This window comes from Mustela putorius, unplaced genomic scaffold, assembly GCF_011764305.1.
Source record: "Mustela putorius furo isolate JIRA1106 unplaced genomic scaffold, ASM1176430v1.1 tig00000721_pilon_pilon_pilon, whole genome shotgun sequence".
Classification (NCBI taxonomy): Eukaryota; Metazoa; Chordata; class Mammalia; order Carnivora; family Mustelidae; genus Mustela; species Mustela putorius.
Window position 1 is genome coordinate 1,233,489 of NW_025421456.1, and position 23,331 is coordinate 1,256,819.

Genomic DNA, 23,331 nt, shown 5'->3' on the forward strand with positions numbered 1-23,331 from the left:
ATTTGATAATCCGAGTGGGGCCGGTACTCGCCAATAATCAGAAACAAAGTATTGAGCAGAATCTAACAGAGCCAACATTCTTTATTTATTTATATTTTTAAAAGATTTTATTTATTTATTTTACAGACAGAGATCACAAGTAGGCAGAGAGGCAGGCAGAGAGAGAGGAAGGTAAGCAGGCTCCCTGCTGAGCAGAGAGCCCGATGCGGGGCTCGATCCCAGGACCCTGGGATCATGACCTGAGCCGAAGGCAGAGGCTTTAACCCACTGAGCCACCCAGGCGCCCCCAGAGCCAACATTCTAAGGCCACAGACCTCCCAGGGCTTCTCCATGGTCTCATCATCCATTCCCTCTATTCACTCTGGAAGCCTCCTTTATTATTATTATTATTATTATTATGTCATGATCCATCACATAAAAAATCACATAAAATTACCTGACAGTCTCAGGCACCTTGTATTATAGATTGAACCATGTACCCCTCGCACCAAGCATAACTCTGGCACACAGTATATATAACAAACACGGGCAGAAGAAATAAGTTCTCCTAAATCCTGGGATTTCAGAGAGACAACCTTTAGATCGATGGTCACAACCTCAATTCCTTGGCACAGTGATATATTTTATTTGTAAAATGATTTCTCATTACTAACAAAGTACTAAACCTTGCAAATTACCTACTTTCTTTTCTGCGAATGAGATGGGTTTTCATGTTACTCCCTAGTAACACTGTTCTCATTGATCTCCATCCAAATGCTGTCTTAAAGGAACAATGACCCTCGGGAGATGAGGCTTATTTTTCCTGATGGACACAAGGCAGGGCTTGTGACACAACAGTTTCTGGCACACAGTGGGCACTATCACAAATGTCTGCTAAATACACATGCTCTTGTCTTCTTGAACCTTTTGAGTATGAGGAGAAATGGCTAATTAAGCAAGAATTATACTTCCTATCACAGACGGGCTCCAAACACTGAGGGTAGGGATAATGGTTGAATTGTCTATTGCTGTATTCTCAGTCTGTAGCACCCTGTAGTCCTTCAACAAATGTTTGCTAAATAAATGAATGAGTGAATTCATATATCTTAGTTAGCTATAGATTTGTTGGTAAATTAATATAGTTTACTTCTGATATAAGTTTACTTCATTCATTCAAAAGCCTGATAACCACTAGGAGTCTGGCACAGAGATGTTAAGGAAAAAGGACTGGGAAGATTTCTGTCTTCATGGAAGTCAAGATCTAAACAAGAGAAACATATAAACAAATTATAACAGTAAGTTGTTAAACTAAAAAAACTGAGAGGTTTTTGTGTGTGTGTGTGTGTGTGGTTTGTGTACTTTAAACAGCTTCGGTCAGAAAGTGTCCTCATCAGGAAAAAAGTCCCAAACAGAAGATGTTCCAACTGTTTATTCATGATCACTACATTGGAGCAGGGACTATCCGTAACTGTGTTTGCCAGACCACCAGCCCCAAAGGCAAGAATTACTCTGATTTACATCTGGGATGCCCAAACAGATAGCATTCCCAATCATAACACTGCCAGGTAACCCAGTTTCACACTCTACAGTCATCATGTCATTTTCTCAAAAGCACTGCAAAGAAAATTTATGATGGTGACGAGCCTATGCACTTTAGCCATCCCAATATCACACATATTATAGGGCCTACTATTTAAAGGAAAGGTCTTAATAAGCTCACTTGTATAAATTTATATATTGCATAAGCAGATTTGCCATCAGACTTTGAATGCAAAGTACTGAAGTAGTACATAAGAATCAGGAAAGCCTTAGTGGTCACACGTTTCTTGATCTCTAGAGTCCTTTTCAGAGCACCATATACCTTTTAGACAACTGTTAGTACTATTCTTTAAACTATATTTTAAAAATTGTATTTCCCCAATTGCAAAACATTGCTAAACGTTGCTAAATGATGATATTACAATCCAACAGCTAACTTATGCTTAGGAACATGCTTGTATGTGCTTACCTTAGCACTTTGTCCAGAAATGTCAACCACTTTAAAAGGCAGAAGCATATTATACAATTAAGATTGTACTTACTCAGCATTGTGCAACATTTAGCACTTGTTCCAGTTACCTACTGATGTGTAACAGCCTCCCCCCAACCTAGTGACATAAAGTAAGTAGTTATTTTCATGGTTTTGTGGACTGGGTTTGTGGACTGACTGTGGGCGGACATGGTTTTGAGAGCTGACTGTTACAGAGACATCAGTTCTCAGTCTCTTTAATAATTGCAGTCAGTTGGCTGCAGCTAAAGTCATTTGAAGTTTCAATTAGACAAGGTGTCCAAAATCACTTCCTCACATGCCTGGCAGTTCTTGTTGGCTGCTGTGTGGAATGCCTATCTGTGATGTCACCACAGGACTTGTGGTCTTCACAGCATCGTTCCAAGAGACAAAGGCAAAAGTTACAGACTTTCTCAGGATGGATGCTCTGAACTCCTAGAATATTTTCTCTGCTGCATTCGAGTATTGGTCAAGCAAGTCACTGAGGCCAGCCCACATTCAAAGGGAGGGAAGTTAGACTCTACCTGTGGGGACATAAAGAGTAGCATGCGCATGCAAGAAGGGAAGAGTGATGGCAACCATCTTGAAGACACCATCACCACACTAACATACATTATGTTTCAGGCGAAGGGTTCTAGGCTTGTTCATTTGTTTCCAAAGTATCAAGTTAAGTAAAGAAATACTAAATGATAATGTAAGTACCATTAAAAAAAACAAAAAACAGGGACGCCTGGGTGGCTCAGTTGGTTAAGCAGCTGCCTTCGGCTCAGGTCATGATCTCAGCGTCCTGGGATCGAGTCCCACATCGGGCTCCTTGCTCAGCAGGGAGCCTGCTTCTCCCTCTGCCTCTGCCTGCCATTCTGTCTGCCTGTGCTCGCTCTCTCCCCCTCTCTTTCTCTGATAAATAAATAAAATCTTTAAAAAAATAAAAAAAAAATAAAAATAAAAATAAAAAAACCTCTGCATAAAAATCACATTTGATGCCTGCAACCAGTTCAGTCCCTCACATCAATATGACTCTACTCTTGTAACCCTAAATACAATAAAAAGAATTTAAAACTCACAAAAGACTTTTGTCTGTTTTCCTATAGGATAATTTACTTACTGAATAAATTTGTCAAAAGTATGAAATGCAATTTAAGTTTTCATCTCTTACTATCAAAGCCTACAGAAATTCAGGGAACCAATCATCACATTCTAGAATGCCTAGACCAGAAGTCCTATTTAAAATTGGGAACATCAATTGATGTGCCAGAAAAGTATCCCTAACCAGGGAACCGAAATGTTTCTTTGCTGGGGATTTTAAGAGAGCTGACTAGCTCCTGAGCATAGTTGCCCAGAGAATTAAAAAAAGAGGCGCTCTGCCAAGTGGGTCGATGACCATCAAAAAGAATTTTCACAGAAAAGAAAAAGGGAAAAAGAAAGAGAAAATGATGCTGTCAGTCCCTGAAAGGGGAGTTATTTTTCACATGGTCTGATTTCCCTTTTACAAAGGGAAAGGCAGCTTACTGCGATAGAATAAGAATGTTCAATTTCATGCAGGTGCATTTTCTGAGCCAAATAAAATACAACAGTATCTCAAAGCCATTTATCTTAAATGATACATTTGTAAGGCCTCTAAAATTCCCCAAGAAATATGTGTGGAAGCAACCAAAGATTTATTAATTCCAAAACCACATTAAAGATGTTTTCAAGAAGAGTGGCAACGAGCCATACCCTTTTGTCCCCACAAGCACAAAAGCTGGTGAAATTTAGAAAAATCCAAAATAGAAACACATTTCAATGTTTTTTCTCAAGTCATAATAAACTTTTAAAAGGTTATTAAATTTGTTTTTAACATCTTCCTCTTTTCTAGATATAAAAACACTCTAAATCTAAATTTCTAAATCTACTAGCTACTCTTCCTTCTCTACATGCAACATCACCATATCCTGACGTGCCCCTTCCAAGCATTTCAGATTCATCTGGGACTCCTCCCTATTCTTCACCTCCTATACAGTACATGTCTATATGTACTTTTCAATACTATTTTAATACTTTGTCAATATTTTTTCAAATATTTTTCGATACTATTTCAAAGGTGTCTCTCGTATATGTTCCTACTTTCAGGTCCAATGGCCACCTGGTGTGGGCTCCCTGTCTAGCACAGCTGGCGCCCTCCGGCCTCCTGACTGGGTCTCCCTGCCTCTAGGATGGCTCCTTTCATTCACACTTGAAGACACCTTCTCTGCAGTCTTTCTAAAAGAGAGGGAATCATGTCATCCCTCTACTCAAAATAAAACATATCACACAAAACAACTCGCTTCCAGGATCCATCCAAGCTCCTCAGTCCCAGCCTGTCGCAACTGCAGCCGGACTCTGACATGTATCCTCACACTCAGTCACGGTGGAGAGGCCACCCTACCGGATCTGGAGCTACTACCTCTCTCTCTTTCTCCCCATGGTTACATCTGCCTAGCATGCCCTCCTCCCTATTCCTCAAAGCTCAATTCACATACCACCCTCTCTCTCTCTAGCATTTCCTGGAATGAATTCACCCACCCCTTCCTGATTCAACAGGCTTGCTTCTTCATTTGCCTCTAGGTTTTTTTTGTTTTGTTTTGTTTTGTTTTTTTTAAGATTTTTATTTATTTATTTGACAGAGATCACAAGTAGGCAGAGAGGCAGGCAGAGAGAGAGAGGAGGAAGCAGGCTCCCCGATGAGCAGAGAGCCCGATGCGGGGCTCGATCCCAGGACCCTGAGATCATGACCTGAGCCGAAGGCAGAGGCTTTAACCCACTGAGCCACCCAGGCGCCCCATGCCTCTAGGTTTTTAAGGAATGCCTCATCATGCGTTCATGAAGATTGTAAGCTGATTTTTACCCTTAAAAGACCTCTTTTTGTTCTCCACCAAGGCTACAAAAATCCTATATAATGTTCCTGTAGCTGGGAAAATTCTTGCCTCTTCTTCCTCTCAGTGTTCACTTCTCATTCCTTCTCTAGCATTGGCACCCACAATGAATGAACGCTTCTCTTTCCTTCAACGTCATGCTTACATTACATCCACATGGTGTGGCTTATGAATGCTCTGGTTGGATATTTTTGTAGAGTTTCCAAATTGCCTCATTGGCATATCACCCTACAGCCTCCAGATAAATTCAGCAGTGCCTGATGCCCAGGGACTCTGAGACGTCCCACTTTGGTCTGGTCTCAGGGCCCAGGGTCTCACTGCATGGTGTCGGAAAAAAGTGCCAAGTGCACATGTTTGTTTAACCCACCCAAAACCTGAACTACCTGAGGATCAGGGACAGGACGTTTCATGAAGGAAAATTAACAAAATATAAAACGACATAAAAGACTTGCTGTTACTGTTAACCACTGGCAATTACTTGCGTTTTCCTATTTGTAAGAACTAATCTGGCTATTCCCACAAACAAGACTGGACAGACAGCTGTGATCTTGAAGCTTATGTAAGTTAATTAGGTTTCTATGTGGTGTTCAAAAGGCAGACTCTCTGAAATAACTTTCTAATTGGTCCAGGTGCTTTCCATGTTGGAATTCAAAAGTGATTAAGTAAGATGTGAAGCCTTCTGTAGTAAATAATTACAAAAACAATTCCTTTTGAACCTAATGTTTACAAAATGGATATTTATGAGCAATGTGCCACACTTCAGTGAGAGTGTTTTGGCTCAATGTGTCCAAGGCAATAAAAACCTAAGGTCCATAATTTCCAGATGATTTTGTTCCTAAGTGTAATATACTAATTTGGGACTTGAGACATTACACATAAAGATATCTACCTCAGATATAATTTAGGGTGATCAAGAAGACCTTTTAGACAAAAGGACTACAGAGATAAGGAGGGGAGGGTTGGCCAGAGTGCCTAGAGCACCTCCAGGCTTAAAATCCCTGGGGAAATTAACACTGCCTTCTGAGGTTGTTTCACTAAAAAGGCTTGGTTTGAAGCCACAGTGTCCAAACTAAAGAATCCTTCCCACCCACATGCAAAAGAAGTCTTCCTCCCCACAAAAAGCTGTCTCCTTCAACACCCAAGCAAAGAAACCAGCCCATGAATGGGAAGGAACGAAGTTAAATAGGAGAGAACCTAGACAGAGATGAGAAATGGCTCATAATGCATTGCCCCGTGGGAGGCCTGCCAAGCCCTGCCCTAAGGCAGACTGACCTCACCACATCCTGGGAAACAGAATCCCTTTGTCCAAACCTAACACAATGGCCTAAACCACATGGGCCTATAAACGGGGATGCTTCCCTTACTAAATGGAGGTGTTAACTAGTCATGGAGTATAAGACTCTGCTTCCCTCTGCTTTCCAAGCAGAAAATTAATCTAGAGACTTTAAGTACAAGAAGTTATCCCAACAAACCTAGACAGCTAAGATAAATTACTGCTTTGAAAATGTGAAGAAAAAAAAAAAAACACAAAGAACATCACTTTTACCCTAAAAAGAAAAAAAACCCCACAAAACACAAAACAAATAAACAAAAAAACCCCATTGGATAATCTATATCATTGTTTTGAACCTAAGGTCAAGGGATGTTTTTTGAGTCCCCAGACAAGAAGGTGAACTGAAGGCCACAGAGAAAGAACGCGAGAACTCTTTCCCCTTGGTCACAGCACCAAGGATGAGGCAGCTGTTAGCTCAGTCAGTGGGTAGGAAGAAAACAAGTAAAACTTTAAAGGATTCTTAAACGTCCACGGTGGGCTATCGGGATGGTTCAGATCAGAATGGGGGTAGGGGGGGACCCCAAGAACACTGGAAGTCCACACCATCCATAGCTTCTTTTCCCTTGGCTCCAACAGGTGCTGGTAAGAAAGATGAGAGGCAGGCTGGGAGGACTGGAGAGCCCCGTCATGATGCAGGCTGCAGGGCCTGACATGGTTTCAGGGTGAAACAGGCCCACCAAAAGGCACTCATCTGTGTTCTGGTCACTGTGTGGCCATGAGGTGGTGACTGGCCGCTGCCAGGGTATAAGCACAAGGCCACAGACCCTTCTGACTCAGGAAATGAGCAACTTCAGTCTCTGCCAAGACTTCTTATCTCCATCAGGAGGCAAAGGCCATCAGTGACTGGGGGTGAGGCAGGAGCCTCTTGTACACGCTGGTCCCAGGTGAAGGGCTTTGCCTCTGGGGAAGAACAGAAACTTGCCCACACCCTGCACCCTGCAGGAACTCAAAGGGGAGGCACTCTTGGACCTGCTTTTGCCGGAGATACACACTGATGTGGAGAAGAGGTCTACCATTGCCAGAAGAGGAGCAGCAACCTCAGATATGCCTAAAACTCTCCACTGACACAAGGCCAAGTTCAGCCACCTGCCCTTTCAGACCTGTGCTATAGACTCTTCTGTGATGACAGAAATGTTTTAAAACCGTGCTGTCTGATACAGGAGCCACAAGTTATGCATTCTATGAATCAGCCTTAATTTTGATTAAATTCCAATTCCATGTATTTACAATTAATTACAATTACATTTCCAATAGCCATATGTAGCTTGTGCCTGGGACACCACAGCTCCAGACCTGAACAAAGGCAGAGGCAGAATTTGCCCACCACTGGCCAAGGGCAGGAATGCTGAGAAAGTTCCATTTCAGAGGCTTAGGTACATCGCACCTGCCTCACTCTATTGCTTGAGCAAGAGAACCAAGAGAGCCTTCTGTCCCACTCACATCTCATGCTGAGTAACATATACTAGCAGACTGCAATTAGTAAAGGGACAATGACACAGAGAGAGAAACCTCTACTGTGGCAAAGGCATACAGCATCTGTTTGGTAGAGGAGAATTACTGTAGAAAACCCCTGAACATCCAGACTTCCCAGTAAGAATGTCAAAATTGCAGCCCATCACGAGAGAAGCTTAAAGCCCACAGTACCTATAGCAACAATAAAACCCAAAGCTCATTCAACTATTGACTAGACTGGCTCAACCCCTTACATTAATGGCCTGGAAGAAAGAAAGGTATACCTATTTTTAGGTATAAATAATATTTAGCTTGGTATCTACTATTCTTTTACACACAGTAATTAGGCACTGAATAAAAATTTTGTGTGACATACAAAAAGCAACTCACCCAAACCCATTATCAACAGGCAGAACAGATAACACAACAAGATCAAAGGATGGCCCAGAGGGTGAAACTCTCAGACAATTTAAAACAACTATAATTAATGCGTTAAAGAATCCAATGAAAAGGTGGACAACATGCACAAACAAATGGGTAATTTTAACAGCAATGTGGAAGTAATTTTTTAAAAGCCAAATGGGAATATTAGAAATGAAAAACATGGTATCGAAGACGAATTCCTTCAACAGGCAGACTGGTAACAACAGAGGAAAGATGCAGTGAAACTGAAATTATATGACACACAAGAAGAAGAAAACCATGTTTAAAAATCAAAAAGCAACAAAACAAAACAAAACAAAGCAAAAAGCAACCAGAAGAGAACTATCAAGAGCTATGGAATAACATCAAACGATCTAACACATGTACTCAAAATCTAAGAAGAAGAAGAAGGAAAGAAAGGGACCAAAGAAGTAATATTTAAAACATGAAGAGAGTTTTCCAAAACACAGCTATTAATAACAAACTGTAGATACAAGCAGGATGGATACAAAGAAAAATACATCCAGCCCAACATAGTATTAAAAACCAAAAATATGGAGAATATATACTACATTGGAAGAAATGGATAAAAGGACTTATGCTGCGGCCTCTCCATAAAAGACCAATGACTATTTAGCCTTTTAGTAAAATGTGGATTCTAGTTAAATTGTCTCCCACACTTGCAGCCCTTACTGGACCACTTAAACGATAACTGGAGTAAAAGCATTTGTGTGCTCTCGCTAAGGCATCCGTGCAGTAACCACAGAATGTGAATCTGAGGATGAAGTCATGGCATGGCATCTTGTGCAGATTAACCAAAACTTCTCAGAGATGTAACTTGCTCAATAGTACAGTTTTTGTTGCTGTTCTTGTAGCGGAATTAAAATGATCTTTTGAAATAAGACAAAAAATCCCAGAATTAGAACTATTTAAATACTAAATGTAATGTGAGTACAAAACTGAAACTGATCTGTGTTACGGTCCAAATGTCATAATATCATTTTTATATTCGGTCCTATAAAACCCAAGTACTATTGGGAAAAGTATGAATTTGCATAGATTGTTCCTCTAGAACTTTTTTAAAAAGTCTCTTGGATCTTGATATTAATTAGATTGTATCAGTTGATAATCAGTTTTTGGAAAGCTGCACTAATATGCGAAGAATATCTGTATCCATTCAATGTTTAGGAAATGTAATTTCAAAACTAAAGCTGTCTGTGATAATATACAAATAATGCATGAAAAAGAATTAAGGAAGAGTTTGAGGCAAAACCTGAAAGGCTCAGATCTACTTACCCTGTTCCTCTGGAGTGCTCCACTAATTGTATGGGATTCTGTCTAAAATCTGGGTGCTTCTAGTTGAGGCCCTGTCGGGTGTTCCCTTAATCAAAGGCTGGGATTTGTTTTCTTTAGTGCTCGAAAGCTGTTAAGAGGTACCACCTGCACCTGGACACCTCCAGGCAGTTTCAGGATCCTGAGTCAATGCTCAAATATTCAAACGAACATGAGGCTTTTAAATTTGGGGTCGTTACTGTAGTTTGTTTAGTTTAAAAATACACAAGAAAGTATACCAGTCAGTAGAGTCAAAATATTTAAGTAAATGAAAGGCAAACATATGTACTAGGTAAGGGGGTTGACTCTCCAGCTGATCTGCTTGGGGGTTCCCATGTCAGTTGGGCTCCTTACTGACTTGTGCCCCAGTTTCTCACTTTTTAAAAGAGGGATCATAATAATATCTACCCTATAGAGGCCTCAAAGAATTTTTAAATTTATTAACAGGTTGTTATGAGATCTAAATTTTGGGAGGCTTCTTAAATGAATATGAGGATCCAGACAAGTATCTAGCATGGGATTAGTGGTCTTGTATTTATAACTATTTGTATTGGCCTCATTAATAAACTTTATATTAAAACAAAGTAAAAAACTAATTAACTGAATTGGAAATATCACACTCTCTTGAGAGGACCCAAAAGGTAATTTTTTCCTGCAGTGATTTTCTTCTGTCGTAGAATCCTATCATCAGTAATCATGTGCGATAATATAGTTATGTACCCCATCAAACCCAGATATTGGTTACTATCACTAGTTTGGCTGAGAAGAACCAGGGTCCCTTAGTTTGTGCGCTGGCATCTTTAAAACATCTTATTAACACCACTATGAAAACTGCACACATAAGATAACTTCCCAAGCTGAACTAAAAGTAATTTAAATCTCTTTAATAATGTTCAAGGTGAAATAAATATTTAAGTCATATCATTATAAGCAGTCATACTTGTCTAATTCTTTATTGTTTATGAAGTAATTTTATATTCAGTAAGTATTCCAATTACTAATATTCATATAATATAAATATGATGTTATAAACCAGAAGGAGAAACCTGCTATGGATTTGGTTTAATGAATAGAGAAGCTGCCTCTGTCCTCCACCAGAAAGACAAAAAGAGTGATTTTCTTCACAAGACCTCTGGGGGTATCTTTTATGGCCTACAGAACTGAAGTGGAAGGCCAGAATATTATTATACTGGAAAGTCCATTATTATTATGTGTTTTCTCTAACGTTTTTATTTTATAGCTAAGGTAAAAAGTGAAATCCAGGAAAGGCTGAAATTAGAATTGCTCTTAGGGGATGAAGCAAGTCTCTTCAAAGCTGGAAAACATGTCATTTATGTACAGACAATAAGCACCTTTAAAAGGCCAGACTGAGAAGGAATCGGGTGGAAGATAATGCAGTGAAAAGAAGGGTAAAGCAAAATCAAGAACTATTCAAAACATCAAATTTCCAAGTGGAAAGTTCATATGAAGTATCTCACTGTGCCCTGAACAGAATAGTGAGTTAAGAAATGTAGCTGGATGGAGGGTAAGCTGCTCCCAGGTTTTTACGTAGCCGGGGAGGCACATGCTTGAGTTTGGGAAAGCCGTATGTAACAGAATAACAACAGTGCACTGAGAGGTGTTGACAAGCTCAAGAACACAGGGCACCCTCGGAAAAGAATGGAAGGCAATACCAGGCAGCACGCTGTGAAGCAGTGAGTTGTCCTTTCCTGTTTTCTGCCTCTTCCAAGAACTTACATTATTTTCAACATCTTTCTTGCAAATGTATTTGCTCATGGGTATTAAAGAGTGGTCACGTGCTTACAGACGCCTCTATTCAAGAATGTTCCTATTACTGGCAAACGCTCTGTGAGGCAGCATCTTTTATACTTTTCCGTCTTAAAACGCTGCGATCTATTTGCAGTTTGCCATTTATAATTCCTGTTACTCCTAAGCACTTATTCCTAATCCAAACAATGGGGACCCATTTGGAGTTTGGACTTTTGCTTATTTCATTATTTTGTCTTTTTTTAGAATTGATCCCCAAATGTCCATCATAAATACAAACATATAATTTTAGATATATCATTTTTACTTTCTCAAGTTAAATGTCTTCTCAAAAAAACTAAGTATAGTTTTATAATAAATATTAATGAGACAGAAAATCATCTTACCCTGGTGTGAGTCCGAATATGCATCTTCAGTCCATCATTTTTACTGAATCCTTTTTCACAGTAAGGGCACTGATAGGGACGCTCACCTGCAAAGGAAGTCTTCAAGTCAGAAAAAAGTAAACCAGCAAAGCAAGCACTGCCATCACTCCCTCAACTTGTAGCCTCATCACCACATACACTCTTGGCACTGCCAAAAAGAGGCTCCCTGCACACCTGGGCTGACACACCATGGGGGCTTCGGCGTAATGGACCATGCCTTCCCCTCCTGTGGAGAGAGACTGAGCCGCAGAGAGGGACTGAGCCCAGAGAGTGTTTCAATATTGGCCAGGAGCAGGCTTCCTGCGTATTCCTTTTATTTATTTTTATTTATTTTTTTAAAAGACTTTATTTATTTGAGAGAGGGAGTGATTGAGAGAGCACAAAAGCAAGGGCAGAGGAGAGGCAGAGGGAGAAGCAGACTCCCCTGCTGAGCAGGGAGTCTGACACTGGGCTTGATTCCAGGACACTGAGATCATGACCTGAGCAGAAGACAGATGCAAAACCAACTGAGCCAGCCAGGTGCCCTGGCATATTCCTTTCAATACTTGAGCCCAAATTAAATCTCCTGATTTTTAGAATCTCTTAAAAGGATTTTACATTAATCCATTCATTCTGTCACAGTACTACTCACTTCAGGGGTCTTTAATTGGTTCACTGATTCTTTGTTTTAAAAACAAAGACTTCATATTCTCTCTCAGTTGGGGTGATGAGTTTCAAAAGAATTTCACATACTGATGCAGGTTAAACAGAACCACTGGCAGTTTAATAATTGATCCGTATCTGCTAATGTAGCTGAGTCTCTTGCATCTAGAGGTCATTATTTAGAAAAGAGCCATGCCATTTTTTTTAAAACAAGTAAACATACACATCACATTAAAAAAATTCTATTATGAAACAGCAAAAATGTGACAAAATTTAGTCTCTAGGAGGAATCTGAAGTTACCCTCTAGTCAAAGCCTAATTACTTAGGAAGAACAGTAACTCAAGTCACTACTTATTCTTTATTCTCTCATTTAGCAATGCACTTAACACTGCAGGACGCTGGACGCTGCAATCAAAGACGTAAAACTTCCTGTATGCCTTTCCTTTCCCTCCAGGACAGGGCTTTTCACAAGCAGCAGGTGTTAGTCCTTTATCCCTTCGGGTCCCATTTGATCCTTATTCTTGTTCAATCTGGGTATCACTCACATTACTCCAGCTAACTCCCCTATCAGGTCAACAATGAACTCCTTGTTGCTCCAATGGTCACTTTTCATTGCAGTCTTCCTGGACCTCTCCCTTGTCCTTGACACTGCTTCATAAGATGACAGTGCCATTCTTGAGGAGCCTTGCTATATGAACTGTGTGTTTTCAGCAGTAACATCACGGGGGAGCAACTATACAGAGGCCCCAGCACAGCTGCATTTTCCCAGCCTCTCCCTGAGAGGGAGCACCCAGGACTCTCCCCTTGAACTGGGCACTGTAAAATGATGACAACTACCCAAAATGGAAATAAATAAACCAATAAACAAATAAAGTTACAATGGCAGTATAGATACAGGACTCCTTAAAGAACTATCTAGATTTGCCAACTTCTTCATGATATAAAAATCAACATTTATACTAGGTCAGTAGAACTGGAAATTTTGACCTTATTATAATCACCACCCTAGGAAGGTGTTTCTTCATTGTCAGAAGAATAAGGTGTGTAGAGTCCAGCTTATTTGAAAAAAATTGAAAGTATAATCTTATTCTAACACTGAGTTGATAATATATATTTATCTTAATTTCAGACCTCTCTGTTGAGACCCAGTCTTGAGACAGCCATATGTCAACCAGGTATCTTCATTTGGATATTCCATAAACAGCTGAAATACAGCATTCTGAATTCATGTCTTCAACTTCTGATCCTGGATATCCTGCATATCCTGCCCTGATTAGTTATACCACACTCACCCAATTACCAAATAAGACACTTAGCCCTCCAACTTCTTTTTACTCACTGTCCTCTACATTGCAGTCTCTAAGTCACACTGACTGCCTTTCTCTGATATTTCTAGAATTCTCCTTGAGGATGTGATAAAAATGAAAATAATATTAACAGCAGTAGCAACAGCATTGACAGTAGAAGTAGTAGCAACAACTCTCATTTATTGAATTCTTGACCATCTAACCTTTACCATGCATACCCCCCTCACAAAGAAAGAACTGAAACATACAGCTAAATGCTAATGCTGATGGTGGTAACTCCTGAATCACAGAATTCCAAATAGTTTTTTTTTACTTCCTTCCTCATAAAGTATGAAGAGCAAAGTAGTCTTTTACATTTTCAAAGTTTGTTTTATTCTAGTGATAATGAAGAATACTAAATGTTTATTTAATAAGTCAATCAACAAATCAAATCTAGGTTACAAATAAAGCATGCTAAAAACAGTAAAGTGGTTTACACTACAAAAAGTCATTTCAAAAAATTTTCTAGCAAGCCTAATATAATCTAATATTCATGGCTATTCTCTCTGTAAAGCTTTAGGTGTTTTCTTGCTCTCCAAATACCAATAGAATAGCCAGCAAACAAAAATCAAAGACTCATAGTCATCAGGTGAATTTTATGTTAATTAAGCCTTATACCAGGTTATTATTTTCTTTCATAATAGCTAAAATGATTAAGCAAGGAAAGAGATATAGTTAAGAAATTTTAGAGAAAGGAGCATAACAAATCCATTCCCTACTTTACCTAGTGTCATAATATAGAAATTTTCTCTATAGACATGAAAACGTTAACTTTTGTTAGAAGCATAGATTTTCTCCTTTTTTTAGAATCTGATTGTCCTGAATTTGAATAATACTTGTCCTCTTTCTAGTTATAACTCTGGGGAAGTTATTCAACCTCACTGAACCTCTGAAAAATGGGATAAATTGTATCTATCTCATAGGGACAGTGACCATATATTCAGGTTTGCCTAAGGCAGTCAGGTTATGCTGGTTATCCCAGAAAAATGATTAACAGTACTCCATTCACTTTCACCAGTGTCCCAATTAGGACAATAAAAATACCCAGTTAACTATTATGGTTTGAACTATGTCCTTCCATTCATATGTTGAAATCCTAACCTTCTCCCTTCAAAATGTGTCCCTGGAAATGAGTAATGGAGTTCCCTACTCTCATCTGATTGGCATCCTTATAGGAAGAGGGCCATGCGAAGACAGGGACACACACAGAGGATGTCATGTAAAGAGCACAGCGATGCTGCCACAAGGCAAAAAACTACCAGAAGCCAGGCCCTACACAGATTCTTCCCTAGTGCCTTCAGAGGAAGTGTGACCCTGCCCACAGCTTGATCTCTGACTTCAAGTCCTCTGAATCCTGAGACGACAAACCATTGTTTAGCTACTCAGTTTGTGGTACTTTGTGACAGCAGTTGTAGCAAACTAATACAGTCACCCGATTCACGATGTTAGCTATTATTATTTTCAGAAAGGTATGTCTACCTCTCTGCTGCCCATGAGGCCTATGCAAACTACCCAGAGGGAAACTGGTACCTCTAGAGGACTGAACTTCTGCCCCATCCCTACTCCAACTCTGAGATCCAGTGACACTGAGCTGGTATGTTTGGGAAACTTGAGGAAGTCCAACTTTACTCATTCATTCTACTCTCCCAGAACAGAACTCCAGTTTTAAAGGATGTCCCTGGGTAAATGGCTTTGATAAACAAAATGCACTTGAAATCTAGAGTGTGTGGTTTAAAAATCAGCCCATACTGTACATGAAACTGCTACATTCTTTACCCATTTGGTTGGAGCACCTTTGCAGGAATCCTGCCCTTAAGACTCTGAGGACAGATTCTCGGTCCCACAGAATCTGAAGCTGCAGGTTACCTGTGTAAGTCAACATGCTAATAAAGTCATTCGCCTAATTTTCCTATACTAAAAGGAGCTGTTATTCTTACTTTTTTTTCACATTATGCATATGATACCTTCCTTCATTATTTCAAATTACTGTGATGAATAATCTCTGGGAAACACTTTTGTCTACACATAAAATTATTCTGGAGCAAACAGTGACCAATCTTCAATTTGAGTTAACCCTGAGAATATAAATCTTTCTTTCTTACTTGAACACCCCCAGTATATAGGTTCTGACGTACAATATGAAGCAAATCCAAGGAACTACTATTTTTTTTAAAGATTTCATTTATTTATTTATTTAAGAGATGGGGAGAGTGTTTGTGTATGTGAGTGACAGGAGGGGCAGAGGGAGAGGAAGCAGCCTCCCTGCTAAGCAAGGAGCCTGACATGGGCTTGATCTCATGACCCTAAGATCATGACCTGAGCTGAAACCAAGAGTCAGATGTTTAACTGACTGAGCCACCCAGGTGCCCCTAAAAACTACTATTTTTTTAATATCTCTGATAGATTTAGATATTGTCTTCATTTTTCTCAGGCTAATTAAAATGTTCAAATTTTGACTAACCTGAATATTAATTAATCTAGGAATTAGCTAAAAATTATAGCTAAAAAACACTCTAAATGGAAATAATAGCTGAAACATATAGAACCTCTGTTCTGTTCAGAATGCCTAATGTGCATTAGCAATTTTAATTCTTGCAACCTTATGATCTAGGTATTCTATTCCTAGTTACAAATGAAGAAAGTAAGCCACTGAAGGGATAAGTACTTTGCTCAGGATGACATAGCTATAAAGTGGTGGAATCAGAGTTTTAACCCTTAACTCTTATGTCATTACATAAATTAAAAAAATCAGAGTTTTAACCCTTAACTCTTATGCCATTACATAAATTAAAAATATGGCTAGTATTTTGCATAAATTAGATTAGCCTTTCTAAAGTTTTTGACAAAAACTCGGCTTCTTGTAATAGCAGTTAACATTAACCAGATCTTTCTGGCTGGTAAATTCAAGCATCATTTTACTTATCAAAGCTCTTCAAGAAAAAATAGGGGGCAGGTCAGGAATGTGTGTTGTCTCAAAGCAGGTCCCAAGTGAATGCAAATACTAACACAATATAAAGCTGTGTATTGAGAACTATATATAGGTAGACACCTTCAATATTTAGAAGGTAAATACAATACTGGCAAATATCTATGAGATTTAACTACCAATAGTCAAATTTAATGACCATAGTAGCACAAATAATACTGATGTGTACATAATGGCAAAATATTTTTCACTTAACTAAGGAAAATAGATGAGTTCTTTGCAATTGCTTTTTTCTTTAAATTACATTCTGACACCAAGCATTAAAATCCACTCGTATTTTCTTCAAACATACCAAGGAACAAACAGAAGCACTGATGGCGATTGTAGAAGGTTAATTTTAAGTTGATTTCCAAAGATACCCCAGAGTGGATACTCCATGAAGCTACTTTAGTCATGTATTAAATATTTTTTGAGCACATATCCTCTTCTCATTACTGTCCTGGGCTTTGGGAATGCAGCTGCAAATAGACCACAAAGTCACTGCGTTTTCGATTTTGCTAGTGTAGTGAGAAAGACAAGAAAAGTAGAGAAAAACCCCAAGATTTTCAGATACTGATAAACTACATGAAGAAAATAAAACAAGGAGATTGGTTTAAGGAAGACCTCTAAGGGAGTGGGCCTAAGGACTGAGCTAAGGTTGTTGTGAAAGGCAAAAACAGTAAGTGAATACCAATGCCAATCCTTGATGTTAACTTCATATGACTGCAGCACACTTTTTTTTTTTTTTAAACTCTTCATATTTGAATTAGAATTATTTAAGCTTACTGGGCTTGAAATAAGCACATCCAAATTCTCACTGCTGGCATACCTGAGATGGGAGTAGCTTAAAAGTATTTGAAATGTGTGGGGAGGAGTGTGAAAAATGTCCAGAAAAGAGCTCCAGACAACTGGAGATGGCCTTCTAGATGCAGCTAGTGATAATGAGAGGGGACACCAGGATGCCACATGGAACACTTATAGAGTCCAGGCTGGCCCTAAAACAAGTTACCCAACTTGAGTCTTTGTAGAAGAAAATGCACTACAACAACAACCATCTGGTGGCAAATATAACTAAAAACAATTGGAAAAAGCAGATTCTAGTTTAATATATGCCATTAGAACAATGATTTATTGATGTTAGCATTGTTTTATGAAATATAATTTCAATTAAAGACATCAGAAAGCACTCTAACCTTCACCAAGGGACTAACATATTAATTTTGAAACAGAATCTTAAAATGCATGAAGGGAGTACACATTAGCATTCATCTCCATGAGAAAAGGATCTTAAAGCCAAGCATCATTGACTACCCATCTATTGCTCCAAACTAATTCAACGTTCAACATCTTCACCCAAATTTTTTCTTAAGATCTATGTTTATGTTATATGAAATTAATAAAACAAAATCTTGCAAACCTTGATATTCTTAAATTAGCACCTGGATTTGATTTAGAAATAAACTTGACCACTCTATAAAGGGGATCAGAGATCAAATTTTGTTTCAAGCTACTAAACATATTGAATACAACACATTTAGCAATAATGACCATGATCAACCTTGAAAATTAAAAAGTGTTAAAATGACTAATGGTTAAAATGATAAATTTTATGTTCTGCTTATTTTACCACAGTTTTAAAAGAGAAGTGTAATGCCAACGAGCCCTATGCTTTGAAAGACTTTGTACAAGCAGAAAAGCTTCGATATGTAATGTAAACATTTTAAGAGATTTTGACTAAAATAAAATGGATTATTTTCAGAAAACAGTTAAATAATTTTAACTTTTATTTTGTCAACACATGTTTAAAACCTGTAAGATTTCAGAAAGCTCTCATAGTTTTCTAAAAAGAGAAAAAAATATATACTACAGAAAACATAATTTAAGATGGAATAAAATTAAACTCTCACTTTCAATGACTCCAAATTAAATAATGTTTAAATAATTAATTAAATAATATTTAAATATTTTGGAGCCAGAGTTTTACTTTTTACATTGAGTTTTCCAACAAAAATCAATTTTGGAGAGGGCAATTTTCACCTTGAAAGTGTGTGTTTCATGAAAAGTAAGACGGTTCCATGTTGTTGAACTTCAAAATACAAGCTTTATATAGGAATTCTTTACAACGTTAAATTTGTCTTCCACAATATCATGAGACTGGCTTGTTTTGCTTTTGTGGACTAAGGAAATTGTTACAAGATATCAAAGTGACTTATTCTAAATAAAAATGAAATAAAAATGTAATGGGGCAAGCATCAACCAATCACTTTTCCAATTTCACCATTCCAATTCCACCATTCCAATCCCCTCAATTTATGGAGCATCTAATAAACTAAAACTACACCACAGAGAGAAGTGAAATGCTACCCTGACAGATGGGAGTAGCTCAAGTTCTTCTTGGCACTTTTCTATCATTTGAAATACTTCTTTTTTCCTTCTGTAGCAAAAAGAGCCATGAAACCCCACTCACCTCACTGAACCTCACACTGTAACTCTTAGAATTCTCCTATTAATCAAATCCTGCAAAAATCTCACTTGATCTGAAGAAATTAAGTCCAAGGACACTGTCTTTGAAAGAAAAACAAAGTCTGAACTTGACATTTTCTTCTTGAGTATTTACAGAGATACTCTATTTTTAAAAGTTTAAAGAGTAAAATTTACTAAATGCGGAGATCTTTACTTCTCAAAATACTTTTGCCACCTGAATCAAAACAAATCAAGTCTTTTTTTTTTTTAATGCAAGGTTCTATGAGGTTTTTTTTTTTACAAAAAAAAAAAAAGTAAAGTAAAAGATGCAGTCTTTTCCTTAAGAATCTTACAGTTAACAGTATCCACCCCTCACTTCTGAAAAGAAGCTCAAATAAAGAGCCATAACTATTTATGGGTTGAAGGTAAAATAAAAACTGAGTTTTATAGATGTAAACAAAATGGAATACATTACACAGAATAAAAAAGGACACGAGTTAAAGAATAATTAGAAATATATAATTAGGGGCGCCTGGGTGGCTCAGTGGGTTAAGCCTCTGCCTTTCGGCTCAGGTCATGGTCTTAGGGTCCTGGGATCGAGCCCCGCATCGGGCTCTCTGCTAGGCGGTGAGCCTGCTTCCCCTTCTCTCTGCCTGCCTCTCTGCCTACTTGTGATCTCTCCTCTCTCTGTCAAATAAATAAATAAAATCTTAAAAAAAAAAAAGAAATATATAATTAGCTAGGAAAAGAAAGTCAAAGACTCCTGACTCAAGGCTTCAGTCGACCAGGTTTATAAATGATACCCATCACATGTGATTTGTCTGAGGAAGCACACCATCTTCACAAAGTCCTTCATGAGCACACCAACAGAAGCAAAGGGGACTGCTTCACAAACAGGAGAAACATCTGAACGATCCATACACTAGCAAAGTTTTTAATGTTCTGACAAAGAAAGAAAAACTCCTACATGAGTTCTCCCTAATACTGTGTACAGGGACACTGTAATGTAGGTAAGGAGAGAAAGGGAAGGTAATTACTGATTTGGTTTTGTTGGTAGGCAGTCAGACTTCAGTGGGAAAACTAATCCTTTCACCCAGCAGTTCCCCGTGTTTAGGAATTTCTACCAGAAGTTTTATTTAGCCCCATATTTATGAGCATAGTTTGGGAACAGTGATCCTGGGGTGAAGTTCTCTCAGAAGCTGCATTTGGAGGGGCTTTCTGTTAACAGTGCAGGCAAGGAACAATCAAGAGTATATAACTTTGAGCAGCAGGAAGCCCTGAACTCTCCTTACCTCCAAACTAGAAAAGGAATAAAACCTTCTCCAGCCCTGATGCACACTTTGGAGTCGTGGGAAAACAACACACAGAAAAGTTGGTCTCAGGGGAGAAAATGGTAGCAATGGCAAGAGGAAGCTAGTATCAGAGGAAACTCTTGTACTTTTCCTAAACTAAAGGACAATGTTGGTATTCCAAATTTAACAGAGGTAGCTATATAATATTAGGTAGTAATGGATTAATAGATAAAGCTGCTGAGATACAGTTCATGAAACTGGGCCACTTCCATTTTTTAGGAACTCAGTTTAAAAAAGGGGGGGGGAGGAAACAAAATGGCAGAGGACTAGCAGACTGAAATAAAATCAAGGTCCTAGCAGTTCAGCTAGATAGTTATCAAGCCATTTCAAACACCTACAAACTCAACAGGAGATATAAGAGAAGAAGAGCAGCAATTCTAGAAACAGAAAATAGACCACTTTCTGAAAGGTTAGATATGCGAAGAAGTGAATCTGAAACAACTGGAAGATAGACCGTTGGCAGAGGGGGCAGCTCCCAGCAAGCGGTGGAGAAGCAGAGCACAAAATCAGAACTTTTAGAAGTCTGCTCCATTGAGGGACATCGCCCCAGAGGCTAAGCTGGGGTAGAGCCCTGGTGGGGACAGTGTTGTCTCAGGACCCATGAGTTAACAGAAAGACCGGGGGTGTCTGAGTGTGCCAGAATTCCCAGGTATCAGAGAGGGGAAGCTGACTACAGAGAAGGAGCCAAGGAGAAAGCTCTCAGCTTGGGGTTACCTTAAACTATGATCGAAGGCACAGTGGGCCACTGCACTTCAAGCAGAGAACCCCAAAAGTGGCAGATCTGGAGAGACTCCTCCTTCCTCCTCCAGGAGGAGCAGCACAGGAGCACAAGGCAGGAATCTGCTGGGTTTGGAGACTCCAAATGGGGCAGTGTGCCAGAGACAGAAATACTCGGTCACAGGCTGGGTGAGAACAGAGTGCGCAGGAGACCAGTGAGACCGGAGGGATTGACTGCTTTTTTTGAGGGTGCACTGAGGACTGGGGTCCTGAGCTTTTGGCTCTTCCAGGCCAGAGACTGGGAGGCCACCATCTTCATTCCCATTCTCCAAAGCTGAATGGAAAGTGTTCAGGGAACAAAAGCTCTGAGAGTGAACCCACTCAGATTACTTAGCCTGGCCCTGAGCAAGGGGAATGTAATTCTGCCTCAGGCAAAGACATTTGAGAATCACTGCAACAGGGCCCTCAACCAGAAGATCAGCAAGAACATCCAGCCAAGACCAAGTTCACCGATTAATGAAAACTGTGGAATGCCAGAGCTGGGGAAAACCACATACAGAATTCACAGCTTTTTCCCCTTTAGTCTTGCAAAGTTAAATATTTTTAATTTTATTTTTTTCTTATTCTATTTTTTTAACTTTTCCTCTTTCCTCTTTCAATGTTTTTTTTTAAATAGTTTATCTTAAAAATACCTTAAAAAAAACTTTTGAAATTTTCATTATTATACACATAGTTTATCCCTTTATTGTGTTTAACCTTATTTTTGATATACATATACTTCTTTTTCTTTAAAATTTAGGGATACAATTTCTTCTAATACATCAAAATATACCGTAAATCTAGCACATGGCTTTGTTCTAGTCTTCAGCCTGATCACATTCTCTCCTTTTTTTTCCTTTTTCTTTCTTCTTTTTTTCTTTTTCCAGCCAACTTATCAATTCTTTCTTAGAATCTTTCTTTAATTTTTATCTTTACAATCGTATTCCATCCCTTCATTGTGTTTACCCTTATTGTTGTATATATGTGTTTTTTGTTCTTTAAAATTTGGGGAGATACTTTCTTCTAAGAGAACAGAATACACTCAAAATCAAGTGGGCAGCTCTGTTCTATCCAACAGTCTAAAATATATCCATACATATTTTATAAATATTTTTAATTTTTTCATTATTATTTTTCCCACTTTCTTCTCCCCCCAGTTTTGGGGTCTCTTCAGATTTGGTTAACATACATTTTTCTGGGGTCTTTGTCAGCCTTTTAGTATTTTATTCTCTCATTCATATATTCCTCTCTGGATGAAATGACAAGGCAGAAAAACTCACCACAAAAAGAAAGAACAAGAGGCAGTACCAATGGCTAAGGACCTAATCAATATGGACATTGGTAATACATCAGAACTAGAGTTCACAATGATGATTATCAAGATGCTGACTGGGCTCGAAAAAGGCATGGAAGATATGAGAGAATCCCTTTCTGGAGAAATAAAAGCCCTTTCTGGAGAAACAAAAGTACTAAAATCTAACCAAGTTGAAATAAAAAAAGCTATTAATGAGGCACAATAAAAAATGGAGGCTCTTACTGCTAGGATAAATGAGACAGAAGAATTAGTGATATAGAAGACCAAATGATGGAGAAAAAAGAAGCTAAGCAAAAGAGAGACAAACAAGTACTGGATCACAAGGGGAGAATTTGAGAGATAAGTGATACCATAAGATGAAACAATATTAGAATAATTAGGATTCCAGAAGAAGAAAGAGAGAGGGGGGCAGAAGGTATATTGGAGCAAATTATAGTACAGAATTTCCCAAATATGACAAAGGGAACAAGCATCAAAATCCAGGAGGCAAGAGAACCCCCCTCAAAATCAATAAAAATACATTCACACCCCGTCATCTAAAAGTAAAACTTACAATTTTTAGTGACAAAGAGAAAATCCTGAAAGCAGCTTGGGACAAGTCCATAACATACAATGGTAGAAATATTAGATTGGCAGCGGACTTATCCACAGAGACCTGGCAGGCCAGAAAGAACTGGCATGATATATTCAGAGCATTAAATGAGAAAAATATGCAGTCAAGAATACTATATCCCCCTAGGTTTTCTTTGAAAATAGAAGGAGAGATAAAAAGCTTCCAGGACAAACAAAAATTAAAGGAATTTTCAAACACCAAACCAACACATACAGGAAATATTGAAAAT

At 38.6% G+C, this 23,331-nt stretch overlaps 1 protein-coding gene across 1 annotated transcript in view; it reads right to left on the minus strand.

The window, feature by feature from the left end:
• The window catches only part of PRDM5 (PR/SET domain 5), a 217,629-nt gene that overhangs the window by 33,318 nt on the left and 160,980 nt on the right, over positions 1–23,331 (minus strand). Inside the window, exon 14 of the mRNA XM_004747989.3 lies at positions 11,611–11,696. Coding sequence (XP_004748046.1) covers positions 11,611–11,696 — 86 coding nt within the window. The remainder of the gene's footprint in view (positions 1–11,610; positions 11,697–23,331) is intronic.